The 23,741-nt window shown below is 39.3% G+C and overlaps 1 protein-coding gene across 1 annotated transcript in view; it reads right to left on the reverse strand.

Annotated features, from left to right (window-relative positions):
* Nucleotides 1-23,741, reverse strand: part of IL1RAPL2 (interleukin 1 receptor accessory protein like 2) — a 1,262,761-nt gene that overhangs the window by 578,308 nt on the left and 660,712 nt on the right. The window contains exon 4 of the mRNA XM_077887847.1: nucleotides 6,721-6,907. Coding sequence (XP_077743973.1) covers nucleotides 6,721-6,907 — 187 coding nt within the window. The remainder of the gene's footprint in view (nucleotides 1-6,720; nucleotides 6,908-23,741) is intronic.

A 23,741-nucleotide genomic window follows, 5' to 3' on the forward strand; every position in this document is an offset into this window, starting at 1 on the left:
GTAGGAAGACTGGGAAAAAAGAAATAAAGAAACAAAAGGCATCCAAGGGGGTGGGGCCCAGCGAGGAGCCGGGCTGAGGCCGGGGCGAGTGTCCCCAGGACAGGAGAGCCCCGTCCCAGAGAAGCAGGAGCTTCACCAATCTTCACGGGTGGAAAGGCGCTTGCAGGGAGTTAGAGCAGACCCCAGGAGGGCGGGGATGCCCTCAGGCTCCCTGGGACACTAACAGAGCAGCTGCGCCACGGGGAGAGTGCGCCGAGCTCCCTAAAGGGATGCAGCGCGCACGCATTGACCCGGGAGCTGCTAGGAGGGGCTCGGGCGGCGGCTCCGCAGAGGGGCTGTGTGGCCAGGGAGCAGCGCAGAGGCGGCTCCGTCAGAGGAAGAGGCTCCGTGCGGAGGGGGCTGCATGGCTCAGGGAGCAGCTCGTGAGGCTCAGGCGGCGGCTCCGCGGAGAGGCGGCTGTGCAGCTAGGAGCACAAATCCAACAGCGCAGGCCCGGGAGCACTGGGCGCGGGGACACAGCCCAGGGTCTGGCCTCCCCCCGGGACAGGCAGAGGCCAGGAGGGCCCAGGACAGCAAGGACGCTCCTGCCCCAAGCTGAGCAGATCAGGGGCCCCGCCCCGGAGCCTCCAGGCCCTGCAGGCTGAGAACTCCATAGTTACTGTGGGAGCTGAATCCAGGGCTCCAGAGCCGGCCCGCCACTGCGGTTGTTGCTCCTGGGGCCTCACAGGGTAAACCACCCCAACTGAGCCCTGCACCAGGCAGGGGGCAGAGCAGCTCCCCTAAGCGCTAACACCTGAAAATCAGCACAACAGGCCCCTCCCCCAGAAGACCAGCTAGACGGACAAGTTCCAGGGGGGAGTCAAGGGACTTAAAGTATACAGAAACAGAAGATACTCCCCCGTGTTTTTTTTTCTTTTTTTGCTTTTTGATATCTGTTTGCTTCCTCCACCCTTTTTTCCCTTTCTTTCTTTTTCTTTCTCTTTTTCTTCTCTTTTTTTTCTTTTTTTCTTTTTCTCTTTTCTTTCCTTCTTTCTCAGAAGTGGACCCTGAGCTTTATGGTCAACTAATATTCGATAAAGGAGGAAAGACTATCCATTGGAAGAAAGACAGTCTCTTCAATAAATGATGCTGGGAAAATTGGACATCCACATGCAGAAGAATGAAACTAGACCACTCTCTTTCACCATACACAAAGAGAAACTCAAAATGGATAAAAGATCTAAATGTGAGACAAGATTCCATCAAAATCCTAGAGGAGAACACAGGCAACACCCTTTTTGAACTCGGCCACAGTAACTTCTTGCAAGATACATCCACGAAGGCAAAAGAAACAAAAGCAAAAATGAACTTTGGGACTTCATCAAGATAAGAGGCTTTTGCACAGCAAAGGATACAGTCAACAAACCTAAAAGACAACCTACAGAATGGGAGAAGATATGTGCAAATGACGTATCAAATAAAGGGCTAGTTTCCAAGATCTATAAAGAACTTCTTAAACTCAACACCAAAGAAACAAACAATCCAATCATGAAATGCGCAAAAGACATGAAGAGAAATCTCACAGAGGAAGACATCGACATGGCCAACATGCACATGAGAAAATGTTCTGCATCACTTGCCATCAGGGAAATACAAATCAAAACCACAATGAGATCCCACCTCACACCAGTGAGAATGGGGAAAATTAACAAGGCAGGAAACCACAAATGTTGGAGAGGATGCGGAGAAAAGGGAACCCTCTTGCACTGTTGGTGGGAATGTGAACTGGTGCAGCCACTCTGGAAAACTGTGTGGAGGATCCTCAAAGAGTTAAAAATAGACCTGCCCTATGACCCAGCAATTGCACTGTTGGGGATTTACCCCAAAGATACAGATGTAATGAAACGCCAGGACACCTGCACCCTGATGTTTATAGCAGCAATGTCCACAATAGCCAAACTGTGGAAAGAGCTTCGGTGTCCATCGAAAGATGAATGGATAAAGAAGATGTGGTTTATGTATACAATGGAATATTACTCAGCCATTAGAAACGACAAATACCCACCATTTGCTTCAACGTGGATGGAACTGGAGGGTATTATGCTGAGTGAAGTAAGTCAATCGGAGAAGGACAAACATTGTATGTTCTCATTCATTTGGGGAATATAAATAATAGTGAAAGGGAATATAAGGGAAGGGAGAAGAAATGTGTGGGAAATATCAGAAAGGGAGACAGAACATAAAGACTCCTTACTCTGGGAAACGAACTAGGGGTGGTAGAAGGGGAGGAGGGCGGGGGTGGGGATTAATGGGTGATGGGCACTGAGGGGTGCACTTGACGGGATGAGCCCTGGGTGTTATTCTGTATGTTGGTAAATTGAACACCAATAAAAAATAAATTTATTATAAAAAAAACAAAACAAAAAAATAAAGCTCTTGTTTCTTTGGAGATGTTGTGCCTAGAATATCTGTCATTTGCAGAAAGTGCCATGTTGAAGTCTCCCAGTATCAGTATGTTATCTAAGTATGCCTTTACTTTGGTTATTAATTGATTTATATACTTGGCAACTCCCACATTAGGAGCATAAATATTCATGATTGTTAGGTCCTCTTGTTGGATATATCCTTTCAGTATGACATAGTGTCCCTCTTCATCTCTTATTACAGTCTTAGGGATAAACTTTAATTTATCTGATATAAGGATGGCTACCCCTGCTTTCTTTTGAGGACCATTTGAATGGTAAATGGTTCTTCACCCTTTGATTTTCAGGTGGTAGGTGTCCTTAGGTCTAAAATGAGTTTCTTAGGCAGCCCTGGTGGCTCAGTGATTTAGTGTGGCCTTCATCCCTGGGTGTGATCCTGGATACCGGTGATCGAGTCCCACGTCAGGCTCCCTGCATGGAGCCTGCTTCTCCCTCTGCCTGTGTCTCTGCCTCTGTGTGTGTGTGTGTGTGTGTGTGTGTGTCTGTGTCTCTCATGAATAAATAAATAAAAATAATAAATAAATTGATAGATAAATAAATAAATAAATAAATAAATGAAATGAGTCTCTTGTAGACAGCAAGTATATGGTTTTGCTTGTTTATCTAGTCTGAAACCCTGCGTCTTTTGATCAGATCTTTTAGCCCATTCACGTTCAGAGTTACTCTTGAAAGATAAGAATTTAGTGTCATCATAATATCTATTCAGTCTCTGTTTTTGTGGATTATTTCCTTGGATGTCTCTTTCTTTTACAGAGTCCCCCTTAGTATTTCTTGTAGAGCCTGCTGTGTGGTCACATATTCTTTCAGTTTCTGCCTATCTTGAAGCTCTTTATCTCTCCTTCTATTCTGAGTGAGAGCCTCGCCGGATAAAGTATTCTTGGCTGCGTGTTCTTCTCATTTAGGACCTTGAATATATACTGCCAGCCCTTCTGGCCTGCCAGGTCTCTGTGGAGAGGTCTGCTGTTAATCTAATATTTCTCCCCATATAAGCTAGGGATCTCTTATCTCTTGCTCCTTTAAGGATTTTCACTTTATCTTTGGAATCTGCAAGTTTCACTATTAAATGTTGAGCTGTTGAACGGTTTTTATTGATTTTAGGTGGGACCATCTCCTGGATCTGAATGCCTGTTTCCCTCCCCAAATTAGGGAAATTCTCAGCTATGATTTGTTCAAATATGCTTTCTGGCTCTCTGGCACTCTCGGCACCCTCTGGAACCTCAATTATACGTAGATTTTTCTTTCTGAGGCTGTCATTTATTTCCCTCAACCTTTCCTCATTTTCTTTTGTTTTTATCTTTTTTCCTCAGCTTCCTTCCTTGTCATCAACTTGTCTTTTAAGTCATTCACTTTGTTCTTCTACCTCATTAACCCTCGTCGTTAGGACCTCCAGTTTGGATTGCAACTCATTTAATTGATTTTTAATTTTGGCCTGATTAGATCTAAATTCTGCAGTCATCAAGTCTCTTGAATCCTTTATGCTTTTTTTCCAGAGTCACCATTAGCTTTATAATTGTGCTTCTGAATTGGCTCTTTTCCATCGCATTGTAATCCAAATTCTGTAACTCTGTGGCAGAGAGTACTGTTTCTGATTGTTTCTTTTGTGGCAAGTTCTTCTTTCTAGTGTTTTTGCTCAGTGCAGAGTGGCTATATGAGCGGGCTGCGTCAAGAATATCAACCACAACCTAAGTATATTTCATGTAGATGATTCTGCCGAGGTCAGAGACCAGAAATTTAAAACCAAGATGAGAACGAAATAAACAAAAGGACCACTAAAGTGAAAAACAAATTTTAAAACAAAGTAGTAAAAAATAAAAGGCCAGGAATCCCAAAGAAGAAGAAAAGAAAAAAGAAAAGAAAAGAAAAAAGAAAAAAACGGAGAGGGAAAAAAAGGGATTATTGGGAAATGGTGGTGGTGAAGAAGTTGTAGTAGAGGGAGAATGTAGTCTACCCGAGGGGTTCTAGAGGGTGATCCTCTTGTTTCTTAGTATATTAAGTTCTGTATATTAGAAGATGCTCAGTCCCCAATTTATATAAACCAGAAGTACTTGTAGAGGGCCCAAACATTGAACACCAAAACATAAATGAGATAAAAGAGGGGGGCAGAATGGGACTGAGGAATCTCACAGAATGAACTAGCACAGTATACCACTTGGTTCTGGGTGCATACTGGCCATGTTTCAGAACGTATTAACTTCCACCATTGTAGAACAAAATGAGGCCGAGAAAACAAAAAAACACAAAACAAAACAGAAATATCTGTATATCTCCCTCAATTAAGTTGAGTATGATGAATGGAATCTAGAAGTGGAAAGTATATCTAGGACCTGTAGCTGTAGAAATATCAAAGTCAAAAAGGAAGAATCTTAAAAATGAAGAGGTGGTGAATTATTGTAGTTAAGGTGGGAAAAGAGGAAAAAATTGGAAATTTACCTTCTGATACAAAAGCGAGTTGTACTGGAACAAGGAAGAAAAAAAAGGAGGGGTACCCTCTAGTTCAATATACTGTAAATCCCTCGACTTCCCCTGGAGCTTTCCAGTGCTGCTTGTTCAAGAGCTTGCTCTTCCCTGGTTCTTCCAACTGGTCTTCTGGGGGAAGGGCTTGCTGTGCTGATTCCTAGGTGTGTGCACCTGGGGTAGCTGCCCCACCCCCTGCCAGGTGCCAAGCTCCTTAGGAGCTGTTTATCCTGTGAGGCCCCTGTTCCCTGGTGGCCCCACCTCTCCCAGGCATAGGGTGAAACAAGGAGGAAAAACAACAATGGTGGCATCCAGATTTGCAGCTCTGGAGTCAGCTCCCTGCAGTAACTCCTGCAGTCTCCCAGTCCACACTGGCCTGGATGCTCCGGGGAGGGGGAGGGGGGAGGGGGGTGCTGATCTGTACAGCTCGGGGGCACCTGGAAGCAGGGAAGTCCTCACTGTCCTGGGCCCTCCCCACCTCTGCCTGTCCCGGGGTGGGGGCGGGGAGAATCCTGGGCTGTGTCTGCTGGCACCCTGGGATCCAGGGCCTGTGCTGCTTGAATGGTGCTCCGGGGGTCTCGGCTCCTGAAGGCAGTAGGGCACAGCCCCCTCTGTCCAGAGCCGCCCTCCAACCAATCGACTTCTCCCGAGGCCCCAATGGATGGGTGCTCCAGCCCTTTACCGTGCTCAGCCCGCCATGTGTGGTGCTCTCCCCCGGGGGCACTTCCTCCATTAGTGACTCCCGGAGACTGGAGGCATGTGTCAACTACCATCGCTTAGAGTTGGCAGAGGGTACAGTTAGTTATCTTATAGAACCATGGGGCCCCAGGCTAGCAGGGGGAATGTCACAGCTAGAACGTTGTGTGGTTACTTCTCTGCTTTTTCTAGATCTAATCTCTGCCCTGTCTGACCTAATCTATTCCCAGGGAACCTGAAGACTTCTGATTCTATCTCCTGGATTTGCCCTCTGACTTCTGCTTAAGTTTTTAATGGGTGCTAGCAGGAAACCAGAAGGCAGGAGTTAAGAAGGGTTAGGGTATTTTTCCCACTCAATCCTTCTTTATCTGTCACAGTTCATATGTTCTTTTAAGGCCACAGCTTTTGTCAGGCCCATTTCATTACTGCCAGGTTCCAGTGACACTGCTCTTTCTCATTGCCACTGTAGGCCCAGGAGTAGTAATTTATAGCTTCCTCTTTTGTTGGGAAGTAGTACTTGTAATAATGGGCCTTTGCTCCTAACAGTAAATAATTTTTCTATGTCCCTTGAATACTTTCTTTCATGTGTTACTGAAATCTTTACTCTTCTTCCCACTTGCTCTCGTAAGTTTGAGAGGGGGAGTTTTTAATTATTTTTGTAGTTGGATAATATGGGATTGATTGTGACATCTGCTGATGGAAGTCCATTAAAACCAGTAATATGGGATGCCTGGGTGGCTCAGCAGTTTAGATCCTGCCTTTGGCCCAGGGTGTGATCCTGGAGTCCTGGGATCAAGTACCACATCGGGCTCCCTGCATGGAGCCTGCTTCTCCCTCTGCCTGTGTCTCTGCCTCTCTCTCTCTCTCCCTTTCTCTGTGTGTGTGTGTCTCATGAATAAATAAATTAAAAAACCTTTAAAAAATAAAAAACAGTAATATACAGAAATCATGGCTCTGAATTATTTAAATGTGTATCTGTTCATTTTTCTCAATGAAATATTTAATACCAAAAACTAGAAATAAAATTTCTCCCTTTTTCTATCCCCAAGCCAGCTATTGACTTAAGATTAAGAAAAAAAGAAAAGTAATTGACACCATGCTGAGTTACCTTGTACCACACAACATCAGGCTCCTGATCGGACTTTTTAAAGTCATCCATGTCTGGACAGGAGATCTCCTTTCTTTTAGTGACTTCGGATTTTTCTAAATAGCGTATCCTACTATTGTAGCACAGGCCTGATTCATTCTCTGCAACAGTCAAGGACATTGACACCTTCATGCAATATGTCGAGTTTCTGTAGGAACAGAGAAATAGCAAAATGGCTTTACTGGGTGTTTAAAACTTTATTTGTGCTCTCTATATTTCAATAATGTTTACCTTTCCATTTGGACCTTGCCTAGAAATAAGAAACAACATCAAAACAACACAGAACAGTTTTCCATTTCAACAGACAGGAAGATAGAAAACAAAATGCTAATGAGATCATCTCTGACCATAAGGTAGCTACATAGCTACATAGAACAGCTGTACTCATCTTCTAAACTATAAGACACTTCAAACTTCTTTCCCAGTGGTAAATATTGCCACATTAAAGATTTGATAGTGAAAACTTATGAGAAATTCTGTAATTAGAGCTATGGTTATTTCTGCCCTACATAGATATAGTCAACTTATATTTGACAAAGAAGCAAAAGCAACACAATGGAACAAAGAATGTCTTTTCAATGGATGGTACTGGGATGCCTGGATGGCTTACTGGTTAAGCATCTGCCTCTTGGTTTCAACTTAGGTCATGATCTCAGAGTCCTGAGAAAGAGTCCCATGTTGGGCTCTGTACTCAATAGGGAATCTACTTGAGATTATCTTCTCACTCTCCCTCTACCCTCTCTCTCCTATCATATAAATAAATAAATCTTCTAAAAATAAAATAAAATAAAATAATAAAAAGTAAAAATAGGCAAATGGTACTGGAACAACTGGGCATCCAAACAAAAAAAAATTAATCTAGACACAGATCTTTACACCTATTATGAAAATTAATTTCAAATTGGATCACAGAACTAAATGTAAAATGCAAAACCATAAAAATTTTAGAAAATAACACAGGAGAAAACCTAGATGACCCTGGATATGGCAATGACTTTTTAATTAAAACATCATGGACATGATCTATGAAAAAAAATAACTTAAAGTTAATAAAATTAAAAACTTCTGCTCTACAAAAGTCAATGTCAGGAGAATTAGAAAACAAGACACAGACAGAGAAAATATTAATAGATGACACATCTAATAAAGGACTATTACCCAAAATATATAAAGAATTCTTAAAATTCAACAATAAGAAAATGAAAAAAAAATTAAAATAGGTCAAAGACCTTAACAGAAATTTCATCAAAGAAGATAAGACATGCAAATGGCAAATAGACATTGGAAAAGATGTATATCATATGTTACCAGGGAAATGCAAATGAAAACAAACATGAGCAAATGAAAACAAACTGCACACCTATTAGAATGGCCAAAATCCAGGGCAGCCCAGGTGGCTTAGCAGTTTAGTCCTGCTTTCAGCCCAGGGCCTGATCCTGGGGTCCTGGGATTGAGTCCCACGTCAGGCTCCCTGTATGTGTCTCTCCCTGCATGTTTCTCCCTCTGCCTGTGTCCCTGCCTCTCTCTCTCTCTCTCTCTCTCTGTGTCTTTCATAAGTAAATTTTTAAAAAAATCTTAAAAAAAAAAAAAAAAAAGAATGGCCAAAATTCGGAACACTGAGAATACCAAATGCTAGTGAGGATGTAGTGAAACAGGAACTCTCATTCATTGCTAATGGGAATGCAAAATCGTACAGCCACTTGGAAGATGGTTTGGCAGTTTTTTAACAAAACCAAATATACCCTTACCGTACAATCTAGCATTTGTGTTCTTTGGTATCTACCCAAAAGAGGGGAAAAATTATGTCCACACAAAAGCCTACACACAGATGTTTATAGAAGTTTTGTTCATAATTGCCAAAATTTGGAAGCAACCATGATATCCCTTAGTAGATGAATATGTAAATAAATTATGGTATATCCACACAATGGAATATTATTAAATGCTAAAAATAAATAAGCTTCCAAGCCATGAAAAGATATGGAGGAAACTTAAATGCATATTACTAAGTAAAGGAAGCCAACTGAAAAAGCCACATACTGTAGGATCCAACTATATAATATTTTGAAAAGGCAAAATTATGGAGACACTAAAAATATCAGTAGTTGCCAAGGGTTGGGAGGAAGGAGTAATAGGTGAAACATAGAGGATTTTAAAGGCAGTGAAAATACTCTGTATGATACTCTAATGATGGATATGTGCCATTATACATTTGTCCAAATCTATAGAATGTACAGCAGGAATAAACCACAATGAAATCTATGGACTTTAAAAAAAAAGAAATCTATGGACTTTAGGTGAAAATGATATGTCAATGTTGGTTAATCAATTATAGCAAATGTTCATTCTGGCAGTGGATGCTGATAATGGGCTATGCATGTGTGGGGGCAGGAGGTATATGGGGAACTTCTGTACCTTCCTCTCAAATTTTGCTGTGAATCAAACATCTCTAAAAAATAAAAGCCTTAATAAAAGAGCAGGAGGCCCAAAGCCCTGATCAGTTTCTTAATATTATCATTTTATGAAGAGCTACAGCCTTTTAGATACATTCAAATGACATTTATTGAACATCTGCTATGTGCCATGCTGATATATATGGTAAAGCAGATATAAACTTAATACAATCATAAAAAATATCTGTGCCATGTAAATAATGCTGCAATAAAAATAAAAATAAAACAAATGAACAAAAGGGGAAAAAAGAGACAAACCAAAAAACATACTCTTAACTATAGAGAACAAATGGGAAGTTTGGGTGGGTTGGAGGGAAGTTGGGTGGGAGGATGGATGAAGTTGGGTGGGAGAATGGATGAAATTGGTGAAAGAAATTGGGTGGGAGGATGGATGAAATTGGGAAGTTGGGTGGGAGGATGGATGAAATTGGTGAAGGAAATTAAGAGTATACTTATATTGATGAGCACTGAGTAATATATAGAATTATTGAATCACCATATTGTACACTTGGAAGTAATATAACACTGGATGTTAATGATCTTCGAATTCAAATTTTTAAAAAAGGGACTTGCTCCATGGGGGAGACCTCAAAAAAAAAAAAAAACAACAACAAAAATATCTGTGCTATGGTCAGTTGGGGAAACACAGGATCTTTTTAAAAATCTTACTTTTGCCCTTTTTGGTCTACAAGAAAATAATAATCTTATCTAGAGTTGTAAATAGTTTAGGGTTTTTTTTTACTTTTTTATTATTTTAACAAAAATTGTCATCATTCATAGATGATATCTCTAGTCTATAAGAATGTCACTATAATAGGTTGGAGTTTATGTACATTTTTTTTCCATTAGGCAGAAACTTGATTAATAAACAAACAAGGATTTATTGAAGGTATAAACAGATAATACTGTTCTCTCCTGCTGACATGAACATGCAGCCTTTGGCATGGCACTGATTATCTCCAACCCAGGATTATTCAAAAATAATCTCTTTATGGTTCATGATGCATTCAGAGAAAAGGTTAACTCACAGACTTGAACTGAACTGGACCTGAGTAGCTCACTGCTTGAGAATATGGCCTCTGAAGAAAAAGAATTTTGGGTTCAAATCCCAGCTCTCTTATATCCTAACTATGGATCTCTGGACAGGTCACTGAGCTTCATTTTTCCATATGTAAAATGAAATTAAAGAAGGGTTATCTATACTGTTATTATATTACACAAGTGTTAAGAATTGTAAGAGCTGAGGATCTGTGATTTTTCCATACTTGCAAGCTAATAAATTGGGCTACCATTTTCACGGGTATTGGTAGAAGACAAGAGACTACTGGGTTGGAAACAGTAGACAGTTAATTATTCACAGCAATGAAAGCAGCCAAAGTATCAGCATCTGTGATACTTCCCTAACAATTCCTATAGGACAACACAAAGAGGGCCAGATTACACCTGCACAAGCAGTGGGTTGCATTAAAGGAGAAGAATCCCAAGTTTAAAAAACACAAATCTTTTATAATGGGTCATAAGCATGTCTGCCCTTTGCTCCAAAGGGAGCCACTATCTATATTTTCCAAGGCTGTAAGCAAAGCTGCCCTTTGCTCTGGTGAAAGACACTATTTTCCAGCTTTTGTGATTGTTCTCTCTATATACATATGCCTGAAAAAGTAATCTGGGAAAAGGGATAGTGAGTGCCTCTGCTCATAAAACATGCAGAACTCCAAGAGACTAACAGAGAACTGTCTTCCAACAATGAGGTAGTTCATTTAAAACATTTAGCACAGTACCTGGCTCATGGTAAGTGATTAATAAAAATCAACCATTTTTAACATCATCACCATTATTAATACACTATCTACTGACTCCCAAACCAAACTGTAATTTAAATGAATATATTTTGGGTTTTGTTGTTATTTATAAAGAAAGCAAAAAAAAAAAACAAAAAAAAATAAAAAGAAAGCAGCCAATGAACCAAATTACAATAGAAATTATATATATTCTAAAATTGACTTGCTTAAGACATAATTTTATCATCAAAATATCACGCATCCTGAATTCAAAACAAAGCATAATTTATTTGGGGTTGAGCATTTAAGTCAGAAACCTACTCAAGAAAAAATTGTATATATATGATAATCCCCTCATAGATAATGGAGAATTATGGATCTTTCCAGCAGCAAGTTCAAGTAACCATTCTTAAAGAAAGTAATTGCAATCTGCCACCTATGGGTACAAATAGCTAGTTAAAACTCTGTCTGCCAATGACTGAGATGTGGTAAAGGTAAGGGAATAATCAAGATAAATTCAAAACATTCCCTGCCATGACCATCATCCTCACCATGGTATGAGTGACCCCTGCTTTATTGTTTGGTTGAAGACAATTTTAAGAGAGTGAATCTGTGAGGTGCCTGGGTGGTTCTGTTGGTTAAGTACCTGCCTTCAGCTCTGGTCATGATCCCAGGGTCCTGGGATCAAGCCCTGCATCAGGCTCCCTGCTTGGTGGGGAGTCTGCTTCTCCCTCTCCCTCTACCACTCCCCCTGCTTGTGCTCTCTCTCTCTCTCTCTCTCTCTCTCTCTCAAATAAATAAGTAAATAAATAAATAAAATCTTTTTAAAAAGAGAGTCAATCTGCTTCACATCATATCATAGCCAAAATGCTCTTCAGAAATCTACAGAGAACCCTGTTGTTTCTGTTAAAAACAAAAAACCCTCCTCCAGAAAGTCTTCCTCAACCAATTTCACTAATACCTTTTTCTTACTTCTTCACTGCTTCTTATTTAGATCACACTGATGTTTTTATATTGGGCAATATGTTGTTTTGTAATTATTCTTTTAGTATTTACAAAGGTTTTGCTTTATTGCATGAGTTACATTTCAAACTCTACAAAAGCAGTTTTCTTTATATATGGTTATCTTCCTCCCCATACAGTAGATGCCAAAGTATTCTCCTTGTCTTTGTGTTGGAATTATATGTTATCTGTCTTAGCAAATAAGCTGTCATACCCTATGACTCCAAGATTTGCTTTTTGATTCCTGCCTACTCACTATACCTGTCACTGTCAAAGATCTTGAAAGACATTTCAACATTCAAAATATCTGCATGCTGCTCTAACATCACTCTATGGCCCACTATCCTTTGGCTTCTGCTCCATCATTCTATTGAATTTCTATCACTAATCTCATTAAGGATATCTTATTAGACAAATCCAATGACCTCTTGTTCACCCTCGTCCTATCTGACCTCTGTGCATTATTTTAAACTTGAAACTTTCCTTCAACTTTCTTGATCTCTTCTTACTACTAAGATTCCTCTCTTATGATTGCCTACTTCTCTGATCATTCCTTATTACTATATTACTGTCTTTTCTTCTTCACCCTATTTCCAAAAATGTTTCCCATCTTCCCCCAGGCCTCATGATTCCTTACTCTGTTTTGTTTGTGTTCTCTTCTCCCTTCAACATTCATCTCCAGCACTGTGTTCTAGCACTAAATTTCAACCACAAACTAAGTGCTGAAGGCATCCAAGTCTATAATATTTTTCCAGTTCTGTCCTCTCTCCTAAGATCTAGCCAAGTATATCCATACAATTGTCATGAAGGCACTTGTCAGTCCCAAACTGAGGTTATTATCTCTTCCCTACAATCTATTCTTCCTCATATAATATCTATTAAGATTAGAGGCATCACTAACCACACCATCTAGTTTCTCAAGTCAGATGCCTCAAAATCATCTTCCACCCCACTTCCTCATACTTATTTCCCTATATACAATTGGTTAAGAAGTTGTGCTAATTCTGCTTCAAAATTCTTTCTTTATTTGCTATCTATCCTAAATCCTGCCACAGGACTGTTACCCTGTTTTGCATGCAAGATCAAATTAGCATCCTAACAGGTTTCTCTGTCTTCATTTTATCCCTTCTCCAATCATTTGTCCAAAAGAAATGACTTACTAGCAGGAGAAGAGATGATGACAGAGTAGAAGGACCCCTAGTTGTGTTCATGTCTTGCCCCATGAACACAACTAGATAACTATCAAATCATTTTGAATACTCCAGAAATTAACTGGAATATTTATAAGACAAACTCCACAACTAAAAAGAGAGAAGAAGCCACAGTGAAGAAGATAGAAAATGCAGATACATGGTTTAGGGGAGAAATAGATTGCAGCAGCTGTAGAGAGGAGGGAGCTGTGGTCACAGAAAAGGGTGAAGGTAGATCACACAGGGAAACTCACAAGAACATTTCCCTAAAACCACTGGCTGGAAAAAACAAGAGGTGCTGATTTTTGTGAGTTCTTGCAACCAGCAAGGCTTAAAGCCTGTAGTTTTAAAGGTCAGTGGGCTTGGCTAGGATAGATCTGAGAGGACACTGCTTAGCTCCTGGAGAGAAGGCAGGATAATAACCTGGGGGTGGGCAGCGTGGAAACAATACTCTGAAAATTGCCTGAGACACAGTGAAGGAGATATTTGCTCTTTTTGGAGCACAGCTCTGAGAGGCAGGGTGCATGGAGATGCCTCTTTAGGGACAAAGGAGCTGGCTGGTGCCATTTCCCTCCCCAGCCTCTCAGCATAAACACAGAGCCACCTGCAGAAAGCAGCACAGCACCAACACCAACTATCTAACTTGCTTACAGCAACCCCACCGCCTTACACTCAAGGGAACTGCTCTCCTCAGTCAAGCTTGCCTCAGTCCTGGTGCAGCAGGCTCCTTCCCCAGAAGACCAGCAGAAACTCAAGCTCACACCACACCTCCTTCCCAGAGAGTTCTGCAGGGCTTCAGTTCTAGTGTAAGTAGTGTCAGGCCTCATTTAACAAGCAAACCAGAGCACATCTAGTTAAAAGTCACCATATTCTGGCCAAGGACCAAACACTGCCAAGTACAGGCAAGAAGAGCCTCTGTATATTTCTTGTCTTAAGGAAAGCAGCCAGAATACAATAGCAGAGCACAGGCAGTATACATTGGGAAACACACCCTGATGAGCCAGGCCCTGGGCATTACATGAGCTCTTCTTCATAAAGCCATTACTCTCAGATGCAGGAAACATAACTGGCTTTTCTAACACAGAGAAGACAGAGTCTTAGACAAAATGCCATGACAGAGAAATTCATCCCAAATGAAACAAGAAGATAAAGCCACAGACAGAGATCTAAGTAAAACAGCTATAAGTATCATGCCTGGTGGAGAATTTAAAGCAACAATTATAAGGATACTTGCTGGACTTGAGAAAAGAGTGGAAGACATCAGGGAGACCATTACCACAGAGATAAAAGAGTTAACAAAAATCAGAGGTGAATTTATTTTTTTATTTAAATTCAATTTGCCAACATATCGTGTAACACCCAGTGCTCATCCCTTCAAGTGCCCTCCTTAATGCCCATCACCCATTCACCCTATTCCCCCAGCCCCTCCCCTTCTGCAACCTTTTGTTTGTTTCCCAGAGTTAGGAGTCTTTTTTGGTTTGTCTTCCTCTCTAATTTTTCCCCACTCAGTTTCCCTCCTTTCCCTTATAGTCCCTTTCTTATATCTCTTATATTCCATATAAGAGTAAAACCATATGATGGTTGTCTTTCTCCGATTGACTTATTAGAGATGAAATATATAATAGCTGAGATTGGAAATAGGCTTGCCTCGATGAACAGTAGAATGGAAGAAGCAGAGGGACAAACCAGTGATATAGAAGATAAAATAATGGAAAATAAGAAAGTCAAACAAAAGAGAGAAAGAATTATGGAACATGAGAATAGACTTAGGCAACTCAGTGACTCCATCAAACACAGTAACATTCGTGTCATAAGAGTACCAGAAGAAGAGAGAAAAAGGAGCAGAAAATGTATTGAGGAAATAGTAGCTGAAAACTTCCCTAGCCTGGGGAAGGAAACAGATATCCACATTCGGGATACACAGAGAACTCCCATCAAAATCAACAAAAGCAAGCCAACACCAAGACACATTGGAATTAAATTTATGAAATACAGTGATCAAGAAAAATTCTTAAAAGCAGCAAGACAAAAGAAATCCTTGACTTACAAAGGAGATTTCTGAACAAAAATGTGGCAAACAAGAAGAGAGTGGCATAATATATTCAAATTGCTGAATGGGAAAAATCTGCAATCAAGAGTACTTTCTAGCAAAGCTATCATTCAGAATAGAAGGAGAAATGAAGAGATTCCTAGACAAAAACTAAAGGAGTATGTGAACAGTAAACCATTCCTGCAAGAAATATTAAAGGAGACTCTTTGGGTGGAAAGGTAAGACCAAAAGTGACAAAGACATGAAAGGAGCAGAGAAAATCTCCAGAAACAACAAAATAATAAAATGGTACAAAATACATAACTATCAGTAGTGACTCTGAAAATGGATTGAATTCTCCAATCAAAAGACATAGAGTATTAGAATGGGTTAAAAAAAAAAAAAAAAGACCCATCTATATGCTGTCTACAAGAGGCTCATTTTAGACTTAATGATACTTGCAGATTTATTTTTTAAATTTTTTATTGGAGTTCAATTTGCCAACATATAGCATAACACCCAATGCTCATCCCGCCAAGTGCCCCACTCTGTCCATCCCCCGTCACCACAACCCCCCGCCCACCTCCCTTTCCACTACCCCTTGTTTGTTTCCCAGAGTTAGGTGTCTCATATTTTGTCACCCTCACTGATATTTTCACTCATTTTCTCTCCTTTCCATTTATTCCCTTTCACTAATTTTTATATTCCCTAATATATGAGACCATATAATATTTGTGCTTTTCCTATTGACTTATTTCACTCAGCATAATACCCTCCAGTTCCATCCACGTCGAAGCATATGGTGGGTATTTATTGTTTCTAATGGCTGAGTAATATTCCATTGTATACATAGACCACATCTTCTTTATCCATTCATCTTTTGATGGACACTGAGGCTCCTTCCACAGTTTGGCTATTGTGGACATTGCTGCTAGAAACATCGGGGTGCAGGTGTTCTGGTGATTCACTGCATCTATATCTTTGGGGTAAATCCCCAGCAGTGCGATTGCTGGGTCATAGGACAGATCTATTTTTAACTCTTTGAGGAACCTCCACACAGTTTTCCAGAGTGGCTGTCCCAGTTCACATTCTCACCAACAGTACAAGAGGGTTCCCCTTTCTCCACATCCTCTACAACATTTGTACAATTATTTGTTGTCTTGTTAATGTTCACCATTCTCACTGGTGGGAGGTGGTATCTCATTGTGGTTTTGATTTGTATTTCCCTCATGGCCAGTGATGCGGAGCATTTTCTCATGTGCATGTTGGCCTTGTGTATGTCTTCCTCTGTGAGATTTCTGTTCATGTCTTTTGCTCACTTCATGATTGAATTGTTGGCTTCTTTGCTGTTGAGTTTAATAAGTTCTTTATAGATCTTGGAAACTAGCCCTTTATCTGATAGGTCATTTGCAAATATCTTCTCCCATTCTGCAGGTTGTCTTTTAGTTTTGTTGACTGTTTCTTTTGTTGTGCAGAAGCTTCTTCTCTTGATGAAGTCCCAATAATTCATTTTTGCTTTTGTTTCTCTTGCCTTCATGGATGTATCTTGCAAAAAGTTGCTGTGGCCAAGTTCAAAAAGAGTGTTGCCTGTGTTCTCCTCTAGGATTTTGATGGAACCTTGTCTCATCCAGATCTTTCATCCATTTTTTTTTAATTTTTTATTTATTTATGATAGTCACACAGAGAGAGAGAGAGAGAGAGGCAGAGACAGAGGCAGAGGGAGAAGCAGGCTCCATGCACCGGGAGCCCGACGTGGGATTCGATCCCGGGTCTCCAGGATTGCGCCCTGGGCCGAAGGCAGGCGCCAAACCGCTGCACCACCCAGGGATCCCTCTTTCATCCATTTTGAGTTTATCTTTGTGTATGGTGTAAGAGAATGGTCTAGTTTCATTCTTCTGCATGTGGATGTCCAATTTCCCAGCACCATTTATTAAAGACACTGTCTTTTGTCCAGTGGATAGTCTTTCCTGTTTTGTTGAATATTAGTTGACCATAAAGTTGAGGGTCCACTTCTGGATTCTCTATTCTGTTCCATTGATATATGTGTCTGTTTTTGTACCAGTACCACACTGTCTTGATGACCACAGGTTTGTAGTACAACGTGAAATCTGGCATTGTGATGCCCCCAGCTATGGTTTTCTTTTTTAATATTCCCCTGGCTATTCGGGGTCTTTCTGATGATACTTGCAGATTTAAAGTAAAGGGATGAAGAAATATTTATCATACAAGTGGATATCAAAAGAAAGCTGGAGTGGCAAAACTTATACTGGAAAAACCAGACTTTAAAATGAAGACTTTAAGAAAAGATGAAGGGGATGTCTGGGTGGCTCAGCAATTAAGCATCTGCCTTCAGCCCAGGGAGTGATCCTGGAGTCCCGGGATCAAGTCCCACAACGGGCTCCCTGCATGGAGCCTGCTTCTCCCTCTGCCTATGTCTCTGCCTCTCTCTCTCTCTCTCTCTGTGTGTGTGTGTCCCTCATGAATAAATAAATAAAATCTTTAAAAAAGAGAGATTAAGAAGCACACTATATCATAATAAAGGGCACAATCCAACAAGAAGATCTAACAATTGTAAATATTTATGCACCCAACATGAGAGCACCCAAATATGTAAAACAACTAATAACAATCATAAAAGGAACTAATCGATAATAATTCAATAATAGTAAGGGTAAAAAAAAAATAATAATAATAGTAAGGGTCTTTGACACCCAACTTACATGAATGGACAGATTAAACAGAAAACCTACAAGAAAACAATGGCTTTTAATGACACACTGGAATAGATGCATTTAACAGATATATTTAGAATATTTCATCATAAAAGAGCAGAATATACATTCTTTTCAAGTGCACATGGGACTTAATCCAGAATACACACATATTAGGTTAGGCCTCAACAAAAAGACTGATATCATGCTTTGCACAATTTCTGACCACAATGCTATGAAACTTAAGTTAACCACAAGAAAAACATTTTGAAAGACCAAAATTCCTGGAGGTTAAACAACATGCTACTAAACAATGGGGTCAACCAGGAAATCAAAGGAGAAATTTAAAAAATACATGGAAAGAAATGGAAATGAAAACACAATGGTCCAAAAACTTTGGGATGCAGCAAAAGTATTCCGAAGAGGGAAGTTTATAGCAACACAGACCTACTTCAAGAAGAAAGAAAAATCTCAAATATGCACGCTAACATTATACCTGAAGGAGCTAGAAAAGGAACAATAAATGAAAACTAAAGCCAGCAGAAGGAAGGAAATAGTAAAGACTATAACACATAATAATTATAATAAAATACTATATAATAAATATATATCTTATTAAAATAAAAAGATGACAGTAAAGCAGAAATAAATTATATACAAACTTTAAAAAAAGGAACAGATCAATGAAACAAGGAGCTGGTCCTGTAGAAAAAAATCAATAAAACTGATAAAAATCTAGAACGACATAAAAAAGAAAAGACACTGAGGAGGGCACATGATGGGATGAGCACTGGGTGTTATACTATATGTTGTCAAATTGAACTTCAATAAAAAAATAAAGTCAAAAAAAAAGAAAAAGAAAAGAAAAGAAAAAAGGCCCAAACAAATAAAATCACAAATGATAGAGAAAAAAATAATATCTAACAGCACAGAAATACAATTATAAGAAAATATTGTGAAAAATGATATGCCAACAAATTAAACAAACTGAAAGAAATGGATAAATTCCTAGAAACATAAAGTACCAAAATTGAAATGAAAGAAATAGAAAACTTGAACAGACTGAAAAACAGCAAAGAAATTGAATCAGTCATAAAAAAAAAATCTCTTAATAAATGAAAGGCCAGGGGCAGGTGGCTTCACAGGAGAATTCTTCCAAACATTTCAAGAAGAGTTAATATGTATACTTCTCAAACTATTCCAAAAAATAGAAAAAGAAGGAAAAGTTACATATTTATACTATGAGGCCAGCATTACCCTGATACCTAAACCAGATAAAGATTTCAGTATAAAAGATAACTATAGATCAATATCTCTAATGAACATGGATGCAAAAATTCTCAGTAAAATACTAGCAAACCAAATCCAAAGTTCATTAAAAGAATCATTCACCACGATCAAGTGACATTTATTCCTGGGCTGCAAGAGTGGTTTAATATTTGCAAATCAATCTGATATACCACATTAACAAAAGAAACAATAAGGACCATATGATCCTCTCAAGAGATGCAGAAAAAGCCTATGACAAAGTACAACATCCATTCATGATAAAAACTCTCAGCAAAGTAGGTTTACAGGAAACATCAACAAAATAAAGGCCATATGCAAAAAAAGAAACAAAAAACCCACAGCTAATATCCTCAATGGGAAAAAAAACTGAGAGCTTTTACCCTAAGGTCAGGTACAAGATGTCCACTCTCACCACTGTTATTTAAGATAGTACTGCAAATTCTGGCCACGGTAGTCAGACAACAAAAAGAAATTAAATGCATCCAATTCAGCAAAGAAGTCAAACTTTCACCATTTGCAGATAACATGATCCTCTATATAGAAAACCCAAAAGATTCTTCCAAAAAATTACTAGAACTGATACACTAATTTAGTAAAGTCGCAGGATACAAACAACATACAGAAATCTGTTGCATCTCTCTACACCAATAATGAAGTAACAGATAGAGAAATTAAGGAATCAATCCCATTTACAATTACACCAAAATCCGCATGATATCTAAGAATAAACTTAACTAAAGAGAAGAAAGACTGGTACTCTGAAAACTATAAAAAGCTGATGAAAGAAATTGAAAAGGATACAAAGAAATGGAAAAGCATTCCATTCTCATGGATGGAATAATAAGCATTGTTAAAATGTCTATATTACCCAAAGCAATCTACACATTTAATGCAATCCCTACCAAAATACCAACAGCATTTTTCACAGAGCTAGAACAATCCTAAAATATGTTTGGAACCACAAAAGACCCCAAATAGCCAAAGCAACCCTGAAAAAGAAAAGCAGGGGCAGCCCGGGTGGCTCAGCGGTTTAGCACTGCCTTCAGCCTGGGGCCTGATCCTGGAGACTTGGGATGGAGTCCCACGTCGGGCTCCCTGAGTGGAGCCTGCTTCTCCCTCTGTCTGTGTCTCTGCTTCTCTCTCTGTGTGTGTCTCTCATGAATAAATAAATAAAATCTTTTTTTAAAAAAGAAAAAAAGAAAAGCAAACTTGGAGGCATCTCAATCCTAGACTCCAAGTTATATTACAAAGTTATATTGATGGGACACCTGGATGGCTCAATCAATTAAGCATCTGCCTTTGGCTCAGGTCATGATCCTAGGATACAGGAGTAGAGTCCTGCAACGGGCTCCCTGCTCAGCATGGAGTCCACTTCACCCTCTGCCCCTCCCCCCCACTCCTGTGCATGTGCTCTCGAGCTCTGTCTCTTGCAAAAATAAATTTGAAAACTCAACGCTGTATGGATTAAAACAGTATGGTACTGGCACAAAATAGATACATACATCAAGAGAACAGAATAGAAAACCCAGAAATGAACCCACAACTACATGGTCAATTAATTTTCAACAAAGGAGGAAAGAATATTCAATGGGAAAAAAGACAGTCTCTCCCATAAATGGTATTGGGAAAACTGGACACCATGCAAAAGAATGAAACTTGCCCACTTTCTTACACCAGATGCAAAACTAAATTCAAAATAATTAAAGACCTAAATCTGAAACAGGAAACCATTAAAATCCTACAGGAGAACACAGCACTAACCACTTTGACATCGGCCACAGCAACTTCTTACAAGATAGGTCTCCTGAGGCAAGGGAAACAAAAGCAAAAATAAACTATTAGGACTTCATCAAAATAAAAAGTTCCTGCACAGCAAAGGAAACAATCAACAAAACTAAAAGATAACCTTTGGAATGGGAGAAGATATTTGCAAATGACATATCTGATAAAGGGTTATTATCCAAAATCTATAAAGATCTTATCAAACTCAAAAAATGAATAATCCAATTTAAAAAATAAGCAGTAGACATCACTCATCATCAGGGAAATACAGATCAAAACTACACACCTGTCAGAATGGCTGAAATCATCAACACAAGAAACAAAAGGTGTTGGCAAGGATGTGGAGAAAAAGGAACCCTCTAGCACTACTGGTGGGAATGCAAACTGGTGCAGCCAACACTGGAAAACAGTATGGAGGTTCCTCCAAAAGTTAAAAATAGAACCACCCTATGATTCAGCAATTATACCACTAGATATTTCCCAAAAAAAACCCCACAAAAATACTAATTCAGAGGGATACATGCACCCTGATGTTCATGGCAGCATTATCTACAATAGTCAAATTAGGGAAATAGCCCAAATGTCCATGGACTGATGAATGTATAAATAATCTGTGATACGCACACACATACACACACACACAGGAATATTAGCCATAAAAATAATGAAATCTTGTCATTTCCAATGACATGAATAGAGCTAGAAATTATTTTACTAAGCAAAAACAGAGAAAGACAAATACCATGTAATTTCACTCATACATGGAATTTAAGAAACAAAACAAATAATCATAGGGGAGAGAGAGAGAGAGAGAGAGAGAGAGACACCAAGAAATGAACTCTTAACTATAGGGAACAAACTAATGGTTACAAGAAGGGAGGTAGGTAGGGCGACAAGTTAAATAGGTGCTGGAGATTAAGGAGTGCATTTGTGATGAGCACTGGGTGTTGTATGGAAGTATGGAATCACTATATTGTATACCTGAAACTAATATTACACTGTATGTTCATGAATTGAAATTTATTTTTTTTATTTATTTTTTTTTATTGGTGTTCAATTTACTAACATACAGAATAACACCCAGTGCCCGTCACCCATTCACTCCCACCCCCCGCCCTCCTCCCCTTCTACCACCCCTAGTTCGTTTCCCAGAGTTAGCAGTCTTTACGTTCTGTCTCCCTTTCTGATATTTCCCACACATTTCTTCTCCCTTCCCTTATTTTCCCTTCACTATTATTTATATTTCCCAAATGAATGAGAACATATAATGTTTGTCCTTCTCCGACTGACTTACTTCACTCAGCATAATACCCTCCAGTTCCATCCACGTTGAAGCAAATGGTGGGGAAAATTGGACATCCACATGCAGAAGAATGAAACTAGACCACTCTCTTTCACCATACACAAAGCTAAACTCAAAATGGATGAAAGATCTAAATGTGAGACAAGATTCCATCAAAATCCTAGAGATGAATTGAAATTTAAATAACAACTTAAAAATGAAAATCTTCTAAAAGAATTTATAAGCAGAAGTGGAATAATCATAGCATACATATACAAGTGATCACAACTTGAAGTCCAGGTTTACAGTGCTATAGAAGGAATAAAAAAGGGTAAGAAATGTTCTGAGGCCAGAAGCATAGAAGGCAAAGGAGCAATCCGGTCAGCTATAAAGCTATCAGTGAGAGTGGAGAGTTGTAAGAGAACTGTCCTCAGCACCCTGTCCTTATTGCTATCTTCTCCCTGGGTTATTTCAACCACAACTTAGAACCCAACTTCCACTTTTCAATATTATGTCTCCAGCCCTAATGTCTGTCCTAGTACTAGACTCATATATCTAACTGCCTGTGGGGGTATCTCTCTTAGGATGCCCTACAGGTATCTCAATATCAATATGTCTACAGGTGAACTCCCTCACAAACAGCTTCTTTTTCATTCTCCATCTAAGTCTATAGCATCACTATCTACTAGTGTCCTGTATCAGAAACCTGGGAATTACCTTACTCATTTTCTCATCCCTGCCCCTGACATTTCTATGAATTCTATCAACCAAAGAGCTCTCTACACTGTTCTCTCCACTCTAACTTCCACTGCCTTAGTTTACATATGGAATTATTGTGACATATCCTTAATGTGTCTCCCTGACTCCAGTATCTCCCCTCTTTCCTTGCCATTTCAATTTCTACATTTATCTCCTGAATGATCTTTCAGAAGTCACTGCAGGGGTAGCCTGGGTGGCTCAGCGGTTTAGTGCCGCCTTCAGCCCAGGGCGTGATCCTAGAGACCGGGGATAGAGTCCCACGTCAGGTTCCCTGAATGGAACCTGCTTCTCCCTCTCTCTGCCTCTCTCTCTCTCTCTCTCATGAATAAATAAATAAAATTATAAAAAGAGGAAGTCACTGCAGAACAAGCCAAAACATGAACCCTTTCCATTTAAGACTAATAAATAAAATACATACATTGAAATGGAAAAAAAACAACAGTTTAAAAAGGGAGCTAAAACAATAGGATTTAAACCTCTGGGATTTATCCATCTTCTTAAGTAGTATTTTGATGCCTGGTACATTATTTTTTTCTATCTGATGCAAGACACTTAGAGAAGAAATGTTAATCTACTTCAGTGTGAGTTCACAAAACAAAACATAATTCCCAAATAATAAATAATGAGTTTCTGATTTTTTCAAAGGGAAAAATAAATTAAAACCCAAAATGAGTGTATCTACATGGCCAGTCCCTTCAGTGAATAA

The sequence above is a fragment of the Canis aureus genome, chromosome X, assembly GCF_053574225.1.
Source record: "Canis aureus isolate CA01 chromosome X, VMU_Caureus_v.1.0, whole genome shotgun sequence".
In the NCBI taxonomy this organism is placed as follows: Eukaryota; Metazoa; Chordata; class Mammalia; order Carnivora; family Canidae; genus Canis; species Canis aureus.